Raw genomic sequence first — 20,298 nt, 5'->3', positions numbered from 1 at the left:
TGCAGCCTAACTATTCCAGGACATAATTAATAAAGTCTCATTTTCTATTTTATTCTAACCTGGGTGTAGTGGCATCTCATTTACACACACACACACACACACACACACACACACACACACACACATAAAGAGTTTAGGAAATCATACTGTTATTGTATTTTCATGTTCTGGTGATATACATTACACACTGCTAACTACAATTAAGTGTAGTGATCACCAATGGAGGCTCCGCACTACTGAATATCAATCTTTTTTTATCGTTAATCACCTTAAATACTATTTCCCTTTTTGTGTTGTAAATCTTCTTAGGTACAGGGAGATCAGCCAGTTCACCATCCCACCGCTGAGAATCCAGGATCCTGTTGAGCCACTGCATACATATTACATGTTATCCCTAAGTAACTAGCGATTAGCTGTGGGCCGTAGTTGTGTGTTTCAGGCGACGCCCACCTGTGGAAAAGGGGTTACACTTTCTAGATGCTTTGTTTTTTACGCACACGGTATAAACTTGAGGGATTCATTTGTGTGAAAATTCCAGTTGATCAGCAGCCTGTCTGGCATCAAGTGACTATCACTTTGTTTCCTTTCCTGATATTTGATGTGAATAGTAACTGAAGCTCTTGACCTGTATCTGGTGATAGTCACCTGGTGAGTGTATATATAAACAGCACAATGCAACCCATGTCTCATACGGCCTTATTATCTTGTGTAAACATAATTAATTAGTTCCTGATTCTTGCAGGCTGTTTTCTAGCCTTTCTTGGGCCTTCTGTGATGCAGGCCAACATGAAGCAAAGGTAAAAATCACCCCAGAGATGATTATTTCTATCCTTCAGCAGTTTCCTAATAATAATAAAATGACATTTATAAATGTTAATTATATGTATTATATATGGAAATTATTAAAATGTTTTTATATATTTGTAGTTTAGTTTAATGTTGTAAAATGTTCATTAAACAAATTAATTCCTGTTAGCATTTGCATTAAAATAGCTATAAACTGTGATTCCCTCAATAACCACTGTTCTTTTCTTAAGACTTTTATTTAAAATGACAGTTTATCATGTTATAGAGAAACCACAAGGACTTCTGTCCTCTAGCCTGAAGACATTCTCCTAAGTTACAGAATTACCTCTGACTGTTACAAAGTGCTGACACTGGAGACTCCTTTCAAAATGCTAAATACATTTTTTTATTACAGAAAACTTTCCATATCCACAGTTACAAGGTCAAAGTCAACTTTATTGTCATTACTTTTCTAACCCATGAACGTTGTATATCAGATCTATACTGCGCTTCCATTTTAGTCATGGCATTAATAATTATAAAAGATATTGGTGTAAGAAATGTCCAGTTATATGTTTTAATAAAACAGCATCACGTTACTGCGAGGGTTTTTATTCTCTTTATTTGTTTTATTTATTTATTCAGCAGAAGTTTTCACAAATATACATGACACACACACACACACACACACAATACACTTTACACAGAATTCTTCATATATTTCGATGCATTAAGAAATTCTATTAGATCCTGATGAACAGTAAACTGCTGGATGCATGCGGTGAATCTGAGCAGTTCGATTGATCAGCTTTGTAAACTCTCCTCAACTGGGATCTTATGTGAAATGGTCAGAAATGAGCTTCCTGATTAAACTGGGAGAAAACGGCTAACCTGTAAACACTACGCTAAGAACCATAAATCAATCAAATCTGCACATTAAAATGGAAATGTTGAGGTATTGTTACAATTCCTAAGAATGTTTTAAGTAATAAGAAGTATTTAGTATTTCTGCTCATCATGAAGAAATTATATATCATTACTAAAACTCTGTAATCATATGAAGATAGAAATAATTTTAGTTTTGTATTACAATATTCAGTTGAAAATGAAATGAAATTATTTGTGATTTCAGAAAATGATAAAATGACAATTGAAATATGTTCATTTAAACATCATTTCAGCATTAAACAATAACATGACTCTCTCTCTCTCTCTCTCTCTCTCTCTCTCTTTTTCTGTCTCTCTCTCTCTCCCCCCCTCTCTCTCTCCAACCACCAATATAAACCACCAGCACCAACACCAATAAATGGACCGATAATTTTCTTTCTATAAAAAAACAAACACTGCACATGCAAAATACAGTGAAGTGATCATTTTTGACCAGTAGTCGGCAGCAGAGACTTTGTGTTTTCTCTGTTCAGCATTGTACAGTTTGTTTAAACCGAGCAAGCAACGAGGGGAACATTGTGTATGTTTTATTTGTGAGACACGTTTCTGCTTTAATTCCACTTCCTTTACCTCTCCATTACTCTCATGATAATGGAATTTGCCTGTAATTTCAAAGGGGTGACATTCAGGACTCTACCTTCATTCTGCTCAGATGATCCTTTACAGCTTTGATTGCGTCATCGTTGCGCAGGCATCTCAACAGCCCTTGATCTTCATGAAAGAGACAATCAACAACGAACACATCTGTCCTGTCCACATAGGGTCTGACGTCTTGAACAACAATGTCCGGATCAAAGGTGTGGTGGAGCATCACGAGAACGACAGGCTTATCCTCTGAGAGAGAGAGAGAGAGAGAGAGAGATAGAGAGAGAGAGAGAGAGAGAGAGAGAGAGAGAGAGAGAGATGCTAAAACACAGGAACATGTCTAATGGTGCTAATCAGGGTAAGAGAGAGAACTTAATGTAAATAACAGTGGTGCTGATGTTTATTGCAGATGATTTTATCTCTAACATTCCCAGTTTAATACTCAGTTATTCCTCATTCCTGTAAAATCGAGGGGTTTATACTTACTAGGAATGATTTCCATTGCAGACCGAACGTTAGAACCAGCTCGAGACACGACTGGGACAAAAGCAACGATGACATCACTCTTATTTACGGCTTGGACTTCATGAAGCTTTGATGACATTGTGAGATGATCTAGAAAGGTCTTGTGGGAATCTCTGGTGTTCCCAGTGGTCATGACAAAATATCTGATATTTCCTGTAAGACCAGGAAAAAAACAGCAGCAAACATATGAATGAGATTAAGAAGGAAATTTACACACACACACACACACACACACACACACACACACACACACACACACATATATATATATAAATGTATTAACATTTAATTCAGAATACATACCGTGAACCATTTTGAAGGTAAAATATCAGTCCAGTTACTTGATGTACAAAGAGTCCGTTGGAAAACAAGTGATGTGCAAACCACAGATAGGAGGAATGAGAGAAGGTTCACTGTTACTTTTACTTTGACTATTAGACTGCTGACTGCGTTTCAGAGAAATGAGTGCTTATGAATATACTCACTTACAGAATGTTCCAGAGACTCCACCTCTTCCTGTTTAATAATACATGGTGAAAATTTAGGCCAAAAATATGTGTGTGTGTGTGTGTGTATAATTTATCAATCATTGTTGAATCAGAAATTTGTCACAACAATGTAAACAAACACACTGTTGGTAAACCTGTTCATTCAAAAAGAATATAAAAGAAAAAGAAACAGAAAAGCCCTAAAGCACACACTATTGTTTAGACATTTAGAGCATTTTATTTTGTCATATTTAATGATGTAGCTAACAAAATAGTGCTTTTGTGGCCCTGTGTTAATTGTCTTAATAAAGAGACTCTTCATGTCTGTCGTGTTGTTTCTCCCTCAGAGCAGTGAAACCTATAGATTTATATGGACATATTGAACAGATTCCTCGTTCAGTTTACCTTTTTTTTTTCATTAATCGATTCGAAGGGCAGTTATATGTTTTAATAAAACGGCATCACGTTACTGCAAGGGTTTTTTATTCTCTTTATTTGTTTTATTTATTTCTTTATTCAGTTTTCACAAATATAACATGAGACACACACACAATACACTTTACACAGAATTCTTTATATATTTAGATGCATTAAGAAATTCTATTAGATCCTGATGAACAGTAAACTGCTGGATGCATGCGGTGAATCTGAGCAGTTCGATTGATCAGCTTTGTAAACTCTCCTCAACTGGGATCTTATGTGAAATGGTCAGAAATGAGCTTCCTGATTAAACTGGGAGAAAACGGCTAACCTGTAAACACTACGCTAAGATCCATAAATCAATCAAATCTGCACATTAAAATGGAAATGTTGAGGTATTGTTACAATTCCTAAGAATGTTTTAAGTAATAAGAAGTATTTAGTATTTCTGCTCATCATGAAAAAATTATATCATCACTAAAACTCTGTAATCATATGAAGATAGAAATAATTTTAGTTTTGTATTACAATATTCAGTTGACAATGAAATAAAATTATTAGTGATTTCAGAAAATGATAAAATGACAATTGAAATATGTTCATTTAAACATCATGTCAGCATTAAACAATAACGTGACTCTCTCTCTCTGTCTCTTTCTGTCTCTATCTCTGTCTCTCTCTCTGTCTCTCTCTGTCTCTCTCTCTGTCTCTCTCTCTCTCTCTCTCTTTCTCTTTCTCTCTCTCAACCAAACTGATAACTGCTTTATAAGAAACACCACAACAATCACGAATCCCAGCCCCAAGACACTAACCAATAGCAGGAACAATATCACGTACAAGAACATGAATCCAAAAAAAATTAAAGGACCTAAAGTAAAAAAATACACAAACAGCTACACCAAAAACTGCAGCAAAGAATGCAGCAATGGCATTAATAAGAAAGACCAAACCAATAACTGCACCAATACCAGCACCAATACCAGTAACAGTACCTGCACCTGCACCTGCATACTCATTATTACACGTATCACAAGGTGTAACACCAAGTGCGCTATGGATAACTGCTCCAGAAACTGCACCAATAACTGCACCAATAACTACAGCAAGGACTTTCCTTTTGTAAGAGGTGTACTCCACCTGCAAAAAAAACAAAAATAAATAATTTATTAAGATCAAATACAGAATTTGACTCACCTAAATGATGCTTTGTGGAAATATTTCTTTTCTATAAAAAAACATACACTGCACATGCAAAATATAGCGTATCAGCGTCAGTTCAGGCAGGCCACATAGTCAAGCTCGGCTATAAGCTGATGTCAATTTTCTAACCCCGCCCATCAGCTGATCTGATTCCTAAGCGCGCTATTGGTCCCTTTAAAACAGGGCGCCCTATTTAATGCTTTTTTCAGTCTGTCTGCTTGGCTGTTTCCTCTGCATTGCTGCAACTGCGATTTAAACTCGGTGGCTCTCTCCTTTTGTGATCGCGATATAGAACTATAAGAGGTTGTGATTACTATCAGTATACTCGAGCCGAAGGGGAAGTTTTGAAGACACTTTGAACTTACGGTAAATCGGTACGGTGCGCATGTTCGTGTATAATGGTGCGCTTGTTGAGCCGGAAGCGACCTTAGGGCTGCCGTGTTGTGCAGTCTGTTATGCTACGCTACGTTAGGCTATGCTTCGCTATGCTATGTATGTTATGCTATGCTAGGTTATATTGTATGTTATGCTATGTTATAAGATAAGGTTATGCTATGCTTTTGCATTGCTCGTCATGATGGGTCATGCCATGCTTGCTATACTAGGCTAGATTGCCTCATGCTAGGTAATTCATGCCTCGATATGCCTTGCTAAGCCAGCTCGTTATGGTATGCTAGGTTGTTATGTTATGCTAGCTAGGCTTACCTTGCTAGGCTATGTTACGTTATGCTATGCCTTGCTAGGCCAGGTTAGGTTACGTATATGCCATGCCCTGATAGGCTATGTTGTGTTACGTTATGCCATGCCTCGCCAGGCTGTTAGGTTACGTTATGCTATGCCCTGCTAGCTATGTTAGGTTACGTTATGCTATGCCGTGCTCAGCTATGTTAGGTTACGTTATGCTATGCCCTGCGCAGCTATGTTAGGTTACGTTATGCCATGCCTCGCCAGGCTGTTAGATTACGTTATGCTATGCCCTGCGCAGCAATGTTAGGTTACGTTATGCTATGCCCTGCGCAGCTATGTTAGGTTACGTTATGCTATGCCCTGCGCAGCTATGTTAGGTTACGTTATGCTATGCCCTGCTCAGCTATGTTAGGTAACGTTATGCTATGCCCTGCTAAGCTGGGTTAGGATACGTTATGCTATGCCCTGCTAAGCTGGGTTAGGTTACGCTATGCTATGCCCTGCTAAGCTGGGTTAGGTTACGTTATGCTATGCCCTGCTAAGCTAGGTTAGGTTACGTTATGCTATGCCTCGCTAGGCCATGTTACGTTACGCCATGTTAGGCCTCGTTGACTGTTATGATACATTATGCTATGCCTTGCTAGGCTGGTGCTTGGTGCTGTGCCTTGCTGGGCTATGTTGGGTTGCGTTGCATTGTGCTGTGTCTTGCTAGGCCGTGTTGGGTAACATTACGCTATGTTGTGCCTCGCTAAGCTGTGGTGATATGTTGTGCTATGCCTCGCTGGGCTGTGTCATGGTATGTTGTGCTGTGCCTTGCTAGGCTATGTTGTGTTGCGTTCGTTATGCTATGCCTTGCTAGGCATGTAGTTTACATTGCACTATGTTGTACCTCGCTGGGCTGTTGTGATGCGTCGTGCTGTGCCTCGCTAGGTTATGATACGTTAGGCCATGCCTGCTAGGCGTTACGTTGTGCTGTGCCTCGCTAGGCTGTTGTGATACGTTAGGCCGTGTCTTGCTATGCGTTTTGTTACGTTATGCTGTGCCTCGTTTGGCTGTTATGATGCGTTGTGCCTTGCTGGGTGTTATGTTGAGTTGTGCTATGCCTCCCTAGGCTGTATGATGCGTTATGCTATGCCTCCATAGGCTGTAATGGTACGTTATGCCATGCCTTGCTAGGCGTTATGTTACATTATGCTATGCCTCATTGGGCTGTGTTTCTGTTACGTTGTGCTGTGCCTTGCTGGGCTGTGTCGGGTTACGTTGTGCTGTGCCTCGCTGGGCTGTGTCGGGTTACGTTGCGCTATGCCTTGCTGGCTATGTTGTTACGTTATGTTGTGCTCTGCCTTGCTGGATGTGTTGTGTTGCGTTGCGCTGTTTTTATGCCTCGTTGGCTGTTGTGATGCGTGGTGCTGTGCCTCGCTGGGTTAAGACTCGCTAGGCTGTTGCAATACGTTATGCAGGAAATGTTTACTGACAAATGGTCTAACTTCTTAACTTGACAATGGTTAAATGCTAGCCAGCAATGACATGAAAAGCTTGATTAAATTTCTCTCCTCCTTGTAGAAGCTCTGCAGCAGTGTCCTGCGAAAGATAGTGACCTGGTGGATTGATAATCGATGGCTACTGGCTCCGCTTGTATTGTTTGTTTCTTTTAAAAAAAAAAAATGTTCCAAAGCTGGGAAAGGCACTGTGAAGCATCCTAACCACTGCTTCTTCATTTATTTAATAGCTGGACTTATCCGAGGTTTTCGCAGGAGTGTCTTGGTTGCCTACTCATTAGTTTGCCTATAATAATTTGCTTTCTGCTGTTAAAGAACCTGAAATTTGTCGATTCTTTGTTGGGAAAGGAAGGTAAGACTGGATTTCTTGTTGGGCCTTTTGGAAGTCTCCTTTCTCGGGTTGTTGGATGGATCCTAGGGGGATGGTGTCAGGCCCCCGGATCCGGTGGAAAGGAGACAGCTTCAAATGATGGGGTTTAATACACAAGGGAAACAAACAGACATCCACACGACACGGGGAACTAACGTAACTTAATCTAACTTAAATGAATCCGCGCTGCCATCGGCAATGCGGCTCACATAAATACACACACACAGTCAATCACAGGATGGGAAACAGGTGAGGAGACAGGGAGGAGCGGACGAAGGCATTCGCACGTGTCCAAAGGTCCGCGCTGATCCCTGACAGAACCCCCCCCTTAAGGCGCGGCTCCCGAAGCGCCAAAACCAGACAAGGTCCAGGAGGGGGGGCGAGGCCCACGGTGATTGGTAGGTGAGGGGAGCAAGGACGACGGCGAGGCCAGTGGGGGGAGCAAGGACCACGGCGAGGTAGGCGAGGGGAGCCAAGGCACACGGCGAGGTAGGTGGGGGGAGCAGGGCACACGGCGGCGCAGCCAAAGAGGGCCGAGCGACGTCCACAGCCGAGCTGAAGGGCCGAAGCGACGTCCGCATCCGAGCTGAAGGGCCGAGCGAAGTCCACAGCCGAGCTGTAGGGCCGAGTGACGTCCACCGCCGAACCGAGGTGCCAGGTGAAGTTCTCCGCTAGATGAACACCAAGATGAACACCACTCTCCACTGAAGCGTCGACGGATCATCTACGGATCATCTGCGGAGATCATCAACAGCACTGTCGATGTTCAGTGGAAAGTGGTCGCTCTGTGTTCTTCTGAAGTCAACAACCATCTCTTTAGTTTTATCAACATTCAGAGACAGGTTGGTGGCTCTACACCAGGTAGCGCCTGGTAGTGCTTGATGTGCCTCATGACAAGCTTCTCGAAGCACTTCACAATGATTTCTTTGGGACGGGAACGATGGTGGTTGTCTTGAGGCAACCACCAAGTTGATGGAGTTGCCGTTGGTTGCAGCCTCCCTGAAGATGTTCCAGTCAGTGCACACAAAGCAGTCCTGAAGAGCAGAGGTGGCTCCTGATGGCCAGGTTTTCACCTGCTTCAGAACTAGTTTAGAGTCTGACGAGTGGTCTGTATGCTGGGATTAGCATAACAGAGATGTGGTCTGAGTAGCCAATGAGTGGGCGGGGCTCCACATGACAGGGGGCGGGGCTCCACATGACAGGGGGCGGGGCTCCGCATGACACGCACCGGGAATGTTTGTGTAAACAAGATCCAGCGTGTTTTCACCTCTCGTTATAAAGTCCACATGCTGAGGGAATTTAAGGAGCACTGACTTGAGATTTATATGATTGAAATCTCCGGCGATGATAAACAGTCCATCGGTGTGAACATTCTGTAGATCACTAATAGCTCCGTATAGCTCACTTAGAGCCTCTTTAGCATTAGCTTAGCATTAGCGCCTCTTTAGCATTAGCACTGGGGGGAATGTAAACTCCGACAATGTAAACTGTGGTGAATTCCCGTGGTAAATAAAACGACCTGCATCTAACAGTCACAAACTCCACTGACGATGAGCAGTAATTAGAAACAAGCACAGAGTTCTTACACCATTCAGTGTTGATGTAAACACACACACACCACCACCACAAGTCTTACCTCACAGAGCTGCATTTCTGTCGGCTCTAAATGAAGTGATCCCGTTCAGCTGAATGGCGGCGTCCGGAACTCTGAGCCACGTCTCCGTGAAAACAAACACGCAGCAGTTTCTAAACTCTCGCCGTGTAGCGCGTTCGAGTCGGATGTAGTCCAGTTTACTGTCCAGGGAGCAAACACTGGAGAGTAGAATGGACGGGAGAGCCGCTCGGCTAGGCTTAGTTTTTAGCCTAGGGTTTGTTTTTAGCCTATAGCACGGACACCCGCCCGCTTACTGCGCGCACCGCTTTCGGCGTCCCCTCTCCTGGTCTCCAGTATCAGGCGACACCGAGGACTGGAGGCCTGGTCTCTCCGCAGCAAGCCACAACCCTCTCTGCACATCATTGTTGCACGGTTTCTGTATTTTATTAGCCTCTGACGGTTGTATACATGAACACCGCTGTCTCCGGTGTCCATGTACTGGTAGTAGTCGGGCTAAAAAACATAAATAAAACCGTAAAAAACGTAAATAGCACCATATTGAATCAGGAGTGGCTGCTGCGTGCTGCCGCCACCACCAAGAGTGATGCTAAAACACAGCAACATGTCTAATGGTGCTAATCAGGGTAAGAGAGAGAACTTAATGTAAATAACAGTGGTGCTGATGTTTATTGCAGATGATTTTATCTCTAACATTCCCAGTTTAATTCTCAGTTATTCATCATTCCTGTAAAATCGAGGGGTTTATACTTAAAAATGAGGCTGAGGCTGACTTTGTATTTTGAATTTCTTTGTATTTTTTTTTTTTTTTTTCACAAGATAATAATAATAGTAGAAACTCTCCTATAGATCAGTTATATCCTAATTATATTTTTTTTGTCACTTGCTGTAAGATTACTTAAAGACTTTGTGTACACATCTCATTTGTGTCTTGTAGGAAAGCACACATCCAAATATATTATATTGTTTTACTGTACACACACACACACACACACACACACACACACACACACTGTATGACTGCCCAGTATTCTGTATCCGGGTGTCACACAGACCGAGCATGGACATTGCAAATGAGGCTGACGCCTTTTTGTACAGAAATAATTCCTTTTGTTGGTGTATGAAGGACAATTCAGTGGAATATATTTTCTAACCCATGAACGTTGTATATCAGATCTATACTGCGCTTCCATTTTAGTCATGGCATTAATAATTATAAAAGATATTGGTGTAAGAAATGTCCAGTTATATGTTTTAATAAAACAGCATCACGTTACTGCGAGGGTTTTTATTCTCTTTATTTCTTTCATTTATTTATTCAGCAGACGTTTTCACAAATATTCATGACACACACACACATGCACACACACACACACACACACACACTCACCACTCTAATCTATATACAGATATTTCTGTTCACAGTGGAAAGCACATGCAGTCTTCAGCAGGAGGACATGAAGACATTCACTAAGCACTAATACTGTAAATCATTACCTTATATTATTGATAAAAATCTAGAAGAAGCTCAAGGATGAAACATCAGTCATGCTCAACTTTTCAATCATGAATTAAATCAGTATTTAATGGAATGTAAGAAGAGTGCAGACAGTGTGACAGTGCAGGAGAATGGTCTATGTAATATTTACTGGTAATAAGAATGACCACACCAATAACTGCACCAAATACAGCACCAATACCAGCACCAACACCAGCAACATTACCTGCTTCACAATGCTTCTTATCACACTCATCACAAAGTTCAACAGCAAGTGCACTGATAAGTGCTCCAAAAACTGCACCAATAACTACACCAATTACTGCAGCAAAGACTTTCCTTTTGTATGAGGTGTGCTCCACCTGCAAATAAAACAAAAATAAAAAATTGGTTAAAATTAAATAAAGAATTTAACTAAATGATGCTTTGTGGAAATATTTCCTTTCTATAAAAAACATACACTGCACATGCAAAATACAGATAAGTGATCGTTTTTGACCAGTAGTCGGGAGCAGAGATTTTGTGTTTGTTTTATTTGTGAGACACGTATCGGCTTTAATTCCACTTCCTTTACCTCTCCATTACTCTCATGATAACTCTCAAATAAAATCCGTATTAAAAGCCTGTAATTTCAAAGGGGTGACATTCAGGACTCTACCTTCATTCTGCTCAGATGATCCTTTACAGCTTTGATTGCGTCATCGTTGCGCAGGCATCTCAACAGCCCTCGATCTTCATGAAAGAGACAATCAACAACGAACACATCCGTCCTGTCCACATAGGGTCTGATGTCTGGAAGAACAATATCCGGATCAAAGGTGTGGTGGAGCATCACGAGAACGACAGGCTTATCCTCTGAGAGAGAGAGGGGGGTAGAGAGAGGGGGAAGGGAAAGAGGGGGGTGAGAGAGAGAAAGAGAAGGGGGGGGGGGGGGTTAAAAGCTTGTTTTAAGACAGCAGAAAATGTGCAAACTGGAGCTCATCATCTTTTAGAAAGCACAATGTTTTTCTATGTTACCAGATTTTTATTCTTTTATAAAATACAAAACAGCCACTAAATCTGTGGTCATCAGAACCATAAACTGAAACCTAAGATCCAAGGCAGAAGCATGCAGACTGAGAATGAGAGAATGAGATAATACAAGAAACAAAAGCATCACATTGAGATGCTAAAACACAGGAACATGTCTAATGGTGCTAATCAGGGTAAGAGAGAGAACTTAATGTAAATAACAGTGGTGCTGATGTTTATTGCAGATGATTTTATCTCTATCATTCCCAGTTTAATACTCAGTTATTCATCATTCCTGTAAAATCGAGGGGTTTATACTTACTAGGAATGATTTCCATTGCAGACTGAATGTCAGTACCAGCTCGAGACACGACTGGGACAAAAGCAAAGATGACATCACTCTCATTTACGGCTCGGACTTCATAAAACTTTGATGATATTGTGAGATGATCTAGAAAGTTCTTGTGGGAATCTCTGGTGTTCCCAGTGGTCATGACAAAATATCTGTTATTTCCTGCAAACCAGCAGCAAACATAAATATGAGATTAAGAAAGAAATTTACACACACACACATACATTAACATTTAATTCAGAATACATACCCTGAACCATTTTGAAGGTAAAATATCAGTCCAGTTACTCGTACAAAGAGACCGTTGGAGAACAAGTGATGTGCAAGCCACAGATAGGAGGAATGAGAGAAGGTTCACTGTTACTTTTACTTTCACTATTAGACTGCTGACTGCGTTTCACTGCCTATAAATATAGTCACTTACAGAATGTTCCAGAGCTGCCACCTCTTCCTGTGTAATATAATACATGGTGAATACGAAGGCCAAATAAACACTTTTATACATATTATAAAAAATTTCTTTATTAAAAATGTCTTTCAAAAATATTCATACCAAGTTTATATATATATAATTTTTTATCAATCACTGCTGGATCAGCAATTTGTCACAACAATGTAAACAAACACACTGTTGGTAAACCTGTTCATTCAAAAAGAATGTAAAAGAAAAAGAAAGAGAAAAGCCCTAAAGCACACACTATTGTTTAGACATTTAGAGCATTTTATTTTGTCTATTTTGTTTGATGTGAATAGTAACTGAAGCTCTTGACCTGTATCTGGTGATAGTCACCTGGTGAGTGTATATATAAACAGCACAATGCAACCCATGTCTCATACGGCCTTATTATCTTCATTCATTCATTCATTCATCTTCTCCCGCTTATCCGAACTACCTCGGGTCACGGGGAGCCTGTGCCTATCTCAGGCGTCATCGGGCATCAATGCAGGATACACCCTGGACGGAGTGCCAACCCATCGCAGGGCACACTCACACACTCACACACTACGGACAATTTTCCAGAGATGCCAATCGACCTACCATGCATGTCTTTGGACCGGGGGAGGAAACCGGAGTACCCAGAGGAAACCCCCGAGGCACGGGGAGAACATGCAAACTCCACACACACAAGGCGGAGGCGGGAATCGAACCCCCAACCCTGGAGGAGTGAGGCGAACGTGCTAACCACTAAGCCACCGTGCCCCCCGCCTTATTATCTTGTGTAAACATAATTAATTAGTTCCAGATTCTTGCAGGCTGTTTTCTAGCCTTTCTTGGGCCTTCTGTGATGCAGGCCAACATGAAGCAAAGATAAAAATCACCCCAGAGATAATTATTTCTATCCTTCAGCAGTTTCCTAATAATAATAAAATGACATTTATAAATGTTAATTAATGGTTAATTAATTGTTATCTTGTTTATGTGCCGGACAAAAATTCGTCGCGTAACTTGTCCCGCAGCTTTTGTCCTAGACCCATGAATGAGGTGTCAAATCGACCGGCTCATTCAGCACAAGTTTTCACAAATATACATCACACACACACACACACACACAATACACTTTACACAGAATTCTTCATATATTTAGATGCATTAAGAAATTCTATTAGATCCTGATGAACAGTAAACTGCTGGATGCATGCGGTGAATCTGAGCAGTTCGATTGATCAGCTTTGTAAACTCTCCTCAACTGGGATCTTATGTGAAATGGTCAGAAATGAGCTTCCTGATTAAACTGGGAGAAAACGGCTAACCTGTAAACACTACGCTAAGATCCATAAATCAATCAAATCTGCACATTTAAATGGAAATGTTGAGGTATTGTTACAATTCCTAAGAATGTTTTAAGTAATAAGAAGTATTTAGTATTTCTGCTCATCATGAAAAAATTATATATCATTACTAAAACTCTGTAATCATATGAAGATAGAAATAATTTTAGTTTTGTATTACAATATTCAGTTGAAAATGAAATGAAATGATGTGATTTCAGAAAATGATAAAATGACAATTGAAATATGTTCATTTAAACATCATGTCAGCATTAAACAATAACGTGATTCTCTCTCTCTCTCTCTCTCTCTCTCTCTCTCTCTCTCTCTCTCTCTCTCTCTCTCTCTATTACACTGTGTCCCTATTTTCAACTTCATGTCAAATCTGATCTCATGTCTATGCTGAGTGACATAAACAGGACACACACACACACACACACACACACACACACACACACACACTACTCTAATCTAAATACAGATATTTCTGTTCACAGTGGAAAGCACATGCAGTCTTCAGCAGGACGACATGAAGACATTCACTAAGCACTAATACTGTAAATCATTACATTATATTATTGATAAAAATCTAGAAGAAGCTCAAGGATGAAACATCAGTCATGCTCAACTTTTCAATCATGAATTAAATCAGTATTTAACAGAATTTAAGGAAGAGTGCAGCGAGGAGAATGGTCTTTGATATTTTTACTTTGTATTAAGAATGACCACACGAATAACTGCACCAGTACAAGCACCAATACCAGCACCAGTACCAGCACCAGTACCTGCATTACAATGCTCATTATTACACTTATCACAAAGTGTAACAGCAAGCCCACTGATAACTGCTCCAGAAACTGCTCCAGAAACTGCACCAATAACTGCAGCAAGGACTTGATAACTCTCAAATAAAGGCTGTTTTTCGCTCATTCCACTCAGATGATCCTTCACAGCTTTGATTGCGTTGTCGTTGCGCAGGCATCTCAACAGCCCTTGATCTTCATGAAAGAGACAATCAACAAGAACACATCCGTCCTGTCCACATAGGGTCTGAGGTCTGGAACAACAATGTCCGGATTAAAGGTGTGGTGGAGCATCACGACAGACTTATCCTCTGAGAGAGAGAGAGAGAGAGAGAGAGAGAGAGAGAGAGAGAGAGAGAGAGAGAGAGAGGGTAAAGATTGATTAAAAAGTATTCTGTAAAAACGCCTTTGTGATGAAGTCTCAAGTGTGCTGATCTTATGTGTTTATATCAGGGATTTACAGCAGATTCAAGTGTAGATTTTTATTTTTATTCTTTTATAAAATACAAAACAGCCACTAATTCTGTGGTCATCAGAACCATAAACTAAAACCTAAGATCCAAGGCAGAAGCATGCAGACTGAGAATGAGAGAATGAGATACAAGAAACAAAAGCATCACATTGTCAAGTCAAGTCATTTCAACCATATATAGCTGTTACAGTACACAGTGAAATGAGACAACGTTTCTCCAGGATCAGGGTGTTACATAAAACAAATACAGAGATAAGGACTTAGTAAGTTAGTCCTAGATACATAAAGTGTATCTGTACAACCTGGTGCAAACAGTGCAGGACAAGACAGACAAGACAAACAAGACAGTGCAGGACAAAAGACAGTGCAAACAAAAAATTACAAGACAATACACAAGAGACAATAAACAGAAACAGCGCCGTGTAAATACTGTATGTTCAACAATATTACGTGTGCAGTAATACTATAATGAACACAGTTTCATAGCAGCAGGTCCCTGAGATAATGTAAAGTATTGTGCAAAAGAATGAAATGTGAGACAGCATGTGCAAAGAGCAAAAAGTGTGCAAAAAAAGCATGTAAACAGGTTGATGGATGTAAACAGCATGTAAACAGGTTGATGGATGCATATTGGAAGTGTGTGTATTTGCTGAAGGTCTGTGAGGTCCATACAGGTGATGTGCGTGTGTATGTTGTGCTCAGAAAAGTTCAGTTTCAGTTACTGAGGAATCTAATGGCTTGTGGAAAGAAACTGTTACACAGTCTGGTCGTGAGGGCCTGAATGCTTCGGTAGAAGGAGGGTGAAGAGTGTGTGTGAGGGGTGTGTGGGGTGAAGAGTGTGTGTGTGAGAAGTGTGTGGGGTGAAGAGTGTGTGTGAGAGGGGTGTGTGGGGTGAAGAGTGTGTGTGAGAGGGGTGTGTGGGGTGAAGAGTGTGTGTGTGAGGGGTGTGTGTGGTGAAGAGTCTGTGTTTGAGGGGTGTGTGTGTGACAAATGTGTTTGGAGGTGTGTTGGATGAAGAGTGAGTGAGGGGTGTGTGGGGTCATCCACAATGATGTTGGCTTTGCGGATACAGCGTGTGGTGTAAATGTCCATGATAGAGGGAAGAGAGACACCAATGATCTTCTCAGCTGTCCTCACTCTCCGCTGCAGGGTCTTGTGATATGAGATGGTGCAGTTTCCAAACCAGACAGTGATGCAGCTGCTCAGGATGATCTCAATGGTCCCTCTGTAGAACGTAGTCAGGATGGGGGGAGGGAGATGTGCATTTCTCATCCTTCATAAGAAGTAGAGATGCTGCTGGGCTTTCTTGGTGATGGAGCTGGTGTTGAGAGACCAGGTGAAGTTCTCTGCTAGATGAACACCAAGAAAAACACCACTCTCCACTGAAGAGTCGTCTACGGATCATCTGTAGAGATCATCAACAGCACTGTCGATGTTCAGTGGAAAGTGGTCGCTCTGTGCTCTTCTGAAGTCAACAACCATCTCTTTAGTTTTATCAACATTCAGAGACAGGTTCTTGGCTCTACACCAGGTAGCGCCTGGTAGTGCTTGATGTGCCTCATGACGAGCTTCTTGAAGCACTTCATAATGATCGGTGTGAGTGCGACGGGACGACAGTCATTGAGGCAGGACACTGTAGATTTCTTTGGGACGGGGACGATAGCGGTTGTCTTGAGGCATGTAGGAACAACGGTGCTGCTCAGGGAAATGTTTAAGATGTCAGAGAATATATCCGCTAGCTGTCCTGTGCATTCCCTGAGCACCATGCCAGGAATGTTGTCTGGTTCAGCTGCCTTCTGTGGATTAACTCTGCATAGAGTTCTCCTCACGTCGGCCGTGGATACACAAAGTACCTGGTCGTCGGGGGAGGGATGGTCTTCCTTGCCGTTATGTTGTTCTGCACCTCAAACGGAGCATAGAAACTCGTTGTTTGTGATCACCTGTATGCCATGCCACATGTGCCAGGTGTCTCTGCTGTCATGGAAGTGGCTGTGGATTGTCTGGGCATGTGCGCGCTTTGCCTCTCTGATGGCTCGGGACAGTTTGGCCCTTGCTGTTCTTAGATCCGCCCTGTCCCCTGTTCTAAAGGCTAGGTCTCTAGTCTTCATCAGCGCACACACGTTTAGCAGGCATCCACAGATTCTGATTGGAGCGTGAGGTGAGACGGTCACGTCATCAATGCACTTGGCGATGTAGCTGGTCACTGATGCCGTGTCCTCCTCCAAGTTGATGGAGTCGCCGTTGGTTGCAGCCTCCCTGAAGATGTTCCAGTCAGTGTATTCAAAGCAGTCCTGAAGAGCAGAGGTGGCTCCTGATGGCCAGGTTTTCACCTGCTTCAGAACTGGTTTAGAGTCTGACGAGTGGTCTGTATGCTGGGATTAGCATAACAGAGATGTGGTCTGAGTAGCCAAGGAGTGGGCGGGGCTCCACATGACAGGGGGCGGGGCTCCACATGACAGGGGGCGGGGCTCTGCATGACACGCACCGGGAATGTTTGTGTAAACAAGATCCAGCGTGTTTTCACCTCTCGTTATAAAGTCCACATGCTGAGGGAATTTAAGGAGCACTGACTTGAGATTTATATGATTGAAATCTCCGGCGATGATAAACAGTCCATCGGTGTGAACATTCTGTAGATCACTAATAGCTCCGTATAGCTCACTTAGAGCCTCTTTAGCATTAGCTTAGCATTAGCGCCTCTTTAGCATTAGCACTGGGGGGAATGTAAACTCCGACAATGTAAACTGTGGTGAATTCCTGTGGTAAATAAAACGACCTGCATCTAACAGTCACAAACTCCACTGACGATGAGCAGTAATTAGAAACAAGCACAGAGTTCTTACACCATTCAGTGTTGATGTAAACACACACACACCACCACCACAAGTCTTACCTCACAGAGCTGCATTTCTGTCGGCTCTAAATGAAGTGATCCCGTTCAGCTGAATGGCGGCGTCCGGAACTCTGAGCCACGTCTCCGTGAAAACAAACACGCAGCAGTTTCTAAACTCTCGCCGTGTAGCGCGTTCGAGTCGGATGTAGTCCAGTTTACTGTCCAGGGAGCAAACACTGGAGAGTAGAATGGACGGGAGAGCCGCTCGGCTAGGCTTAGTTTTTAGCCTAGGGTTTGTTTTTAGCCTATAGCACGGACACCCGCCCGCTTACTGCGCGCACCGCTTTCGGCGTCCCCTCTCCTGGTCTCCAGTATCAGGCGACACCGAGGACTGGAGGCCTGGTCTCTCCGCAGCAAGCCACAACCCTCTCTGCACATCACCGTTGCACGGTTTCTGTATTTTATTAGCCTCTGACGGTTGTATACATGAACACCGCTGTCTCCGGTGTCCATGTACTGGTAGTAGTCGGGCTAAAAAACATAAATAAAACCGTAAAAAACGTAAATAGCACCATATTGAATCAGGAGTGGCTGCTGCGTGCTGCCGCCACCACCAAGAGTGATGCTAAAACACAGCAACATGTCTAATGGTGCTAATCAGGGTAAGAGAGAGAACTTAATGTAAATAACAGTGGTGCTGATGTTTATTGCAGATGATTTTATCTCTAACATTCCCAGTTTAATACTCAGTTATTCATCATTCCTGTAAAATCGAGGGGTTTATACTTACTAGGAATGATTTCCATTACAGACTGAATGTCAGTACCAGCTCGAGACACGACTGGGACAAAAGCAAAGATGACATCACTCTTATTTACGGCTCGGACTTCATGAAGCTTTGATGATTTTGTGAGATGATCTAGAAAAGTTTTGTGGGAATCTCTGGTGTTCCCAGTGGCCTTGACCAAATATCTGATATTTCCTGTAAGACCAGAAAAAAACAGCAGCAAACATATGAATGAGATTAATATATATACATACATATACATATACATTTCACAGCAGTGAGTGCCTATCAATATAGTCACTTACAGAATGGTCCAGAACCTCCACCTCTTCCTGTTTAATATGATACATGGTGAAGATGAAGGCCTAATAAACACTTTTAGTTAAAATATCTTCCAAAAATATTCATACCATGTTTATGTTTATATATATATATATATATATATATATATATATATATATATATATATATATATATATATATATATTACATACGTATGTATGTATGTATGTATGTATGTATGTATGTATGTATGATAAAATTTTCAATCACTGCTGGATCAGCAATTTGTCACAACAATACAAACAAGCACACTGTTGGTAAACCTGTTAATTCAAACAGAAACAGAAAAACCCTAAAGCACACACTATTGTTCCAAACAGCGCACTATTATTAGTACATTTAGAGCATATTATTTTGTCATATTTAATGATGTAGCTAACAAAATGGTGCTTTTGTGGCTCAAACGATGACTCTGTGTTAATTGTGTTAATAAAGAGACATTGTATAATGTATTGTATAGATTCCCCCCCAAAAAAAGAAAGGATTGTCTTTCAGACGTTTCCTAAACTAGCTAGCTAATTTTACATCAGGATAAACAGAAACAGCACAATTCAGTGGTGTGAGTGAGTGAGGCACAAAAAGTCATTATTTCTGACGGGCAAAAAGGTCACATTATATTATAGAGTCCAGAGGGTAAGAATTTTTCGTATTTATTTATTTCATTTTTTCATTTATAAAAATAAAAACCCACCATTATACTACACACAAAAACAACAACTATATTCTATTGCATTTTTAAATGGAAAGTTTAATTATAAATGAACAAAGACATCACTGGTCTCTTGAAGTAGAACTCACTTTGTCACCTATCATAACATGAACCAAAATAAATCTAATATTCAAGCTGAAAAGGATGTCATTTGATTTCATATCTCTGTTCATTAACAAACAGAATACACTCACACACACAAGCATCTACGTACATACATGACAACATCACCAAGAGGTTTCTTTTAAACTAATCTGTTATGTTTAAAGTAATCTCTTACTGTATTCTGTCAAATAAAACCACATACAGATATTTTTTTAATTATTGTTACGAAGCCCTTCAAACACAGTGTAATGCGTATGTAGTGCTAAACTAATACTCCAATTATAGTAAAGATGATGATGAGCAGAACTAAAACACCAGCTCCAATATATATCCACTTAAGCTGGATCCCATGTCGCTCCAGCATTTCACTGCATGTTGTACTCTGTATGTATGTGTATGTGACAAATAAAATTTGATTTGATTGGCCCATGCTTTTTTGGCTGGAGTTTCAGCCGACCCGCCTCACTGTCATTCTTAGCGGCGATGACCATGGTCC

The 20,298-nt window shown here is 41.3% G+C and overlaps 1 protein-coding gene and 1 long non-coding RNA gene across 4 annotated transcripts; both read right to left on the bottom strand.

Moving 5' to 3' along the window:
- Positions 1–1,389: 1,389 nt before the first annotated feature.
- Positions 1,390–3,496, bottom strand: LOC132838601 (uncharacterized). The gene is made up of 3 exons (XR_009647657.1): positions 3,148–3,496; positions 2,806–2,997; positions 1,390–2,568 (listed from the first exon to the last, which is right to left on the bottom strand). It is a non-coding gene; the product is annotated as an uncharacterized LOC132838601 (long non-coding RNA).
- A 394-nt stretch (positions 3,497–3,890) lies between these two features.
- On the bottom strand, positions 3,891–18,729 carry LOC132838597 (uncharacterized). 3 transcript variants are annotated; one of them, XM_060859016.1, is made up of 5 exons: positions 17,920–18,729; positions 12,232–14,865; positions 11,952–12,143; positions 11,277–11,473; positions 3,891–4,889 (listed from the first exon to the last, which is right to left on the bottom strand). In XM_060859016.1, exons 2-5 carry the CDS (start codon positions 12,239–12,241, stop codon positions 4,560–4,562), a joined length of 729 nt encoding a protein of 242 aa, XP_060714999.1. In that variant the 5' UTR covers positions 12,242–14,865; positions 17,920–18,729; the 3' UTR covers positions 3,891–4,559. The 3 variants fall into 3 exon arrangements, with proteins under 3 accessions (XP_060714999.1, XP_060715000.1, XP_060715001.1); XM_060859017.1 differs by having other exon boundaries at positions 11,952–12,134; positions 17,920–18,728; XM_060859018.1 differs by lacking the exon at positions 3,891–4,889 and adding an exon at positions 10,427–10,980 and having other exon boundaries at positions 17,920–18,725.
- Between the last annotated feature and the right edge of the window lie 1,569 nt (positions 18,730–20,298).

The sequence above is a fragment of the Tachysurus vachellii genome, chromosome 23, assembly GCF_030014155.1.
Source record: "Tachysurus vachellii isolate PV-2020 chromosome 23, HZAU_Pvac_v1, whole genome shotgun sequence".
Classification (NCBI taxonomy): domain Eukaryota; kingdom Metazoa; phylum Chordata; class Actinopteri; order Siluriformes; family Bagridae; genus Tachysurus; species Tachysurus vachellii.
Note: the sequence above shows the minus strand (reverse complement) of the source record. Positions and strands in the feature narration are given on the sequence as shown.

What these genes read in the sequence shown, in the direction of transcription:
- LOC132838597 (XM_060859016.1), bottom strand. An exon ending in TGCAATGGAAATCATTCCTA is followed by an intron (nt 11,474 to 11,951) that starts GTAAGTATAAAC and finishes TCTCTCTCTCAG; the next exon opens with AGGATAAGCCTGTCGTTCTC. An exon ending in ATCATCTGAGCAGAATGAAG is followed by an intron (nt 4,890 to 11,276) that starts GTAGAGTCCTGA and finishes TTTTTTTTGCAG; the next exon opens with GTGGAGTACACCTCTTACAA.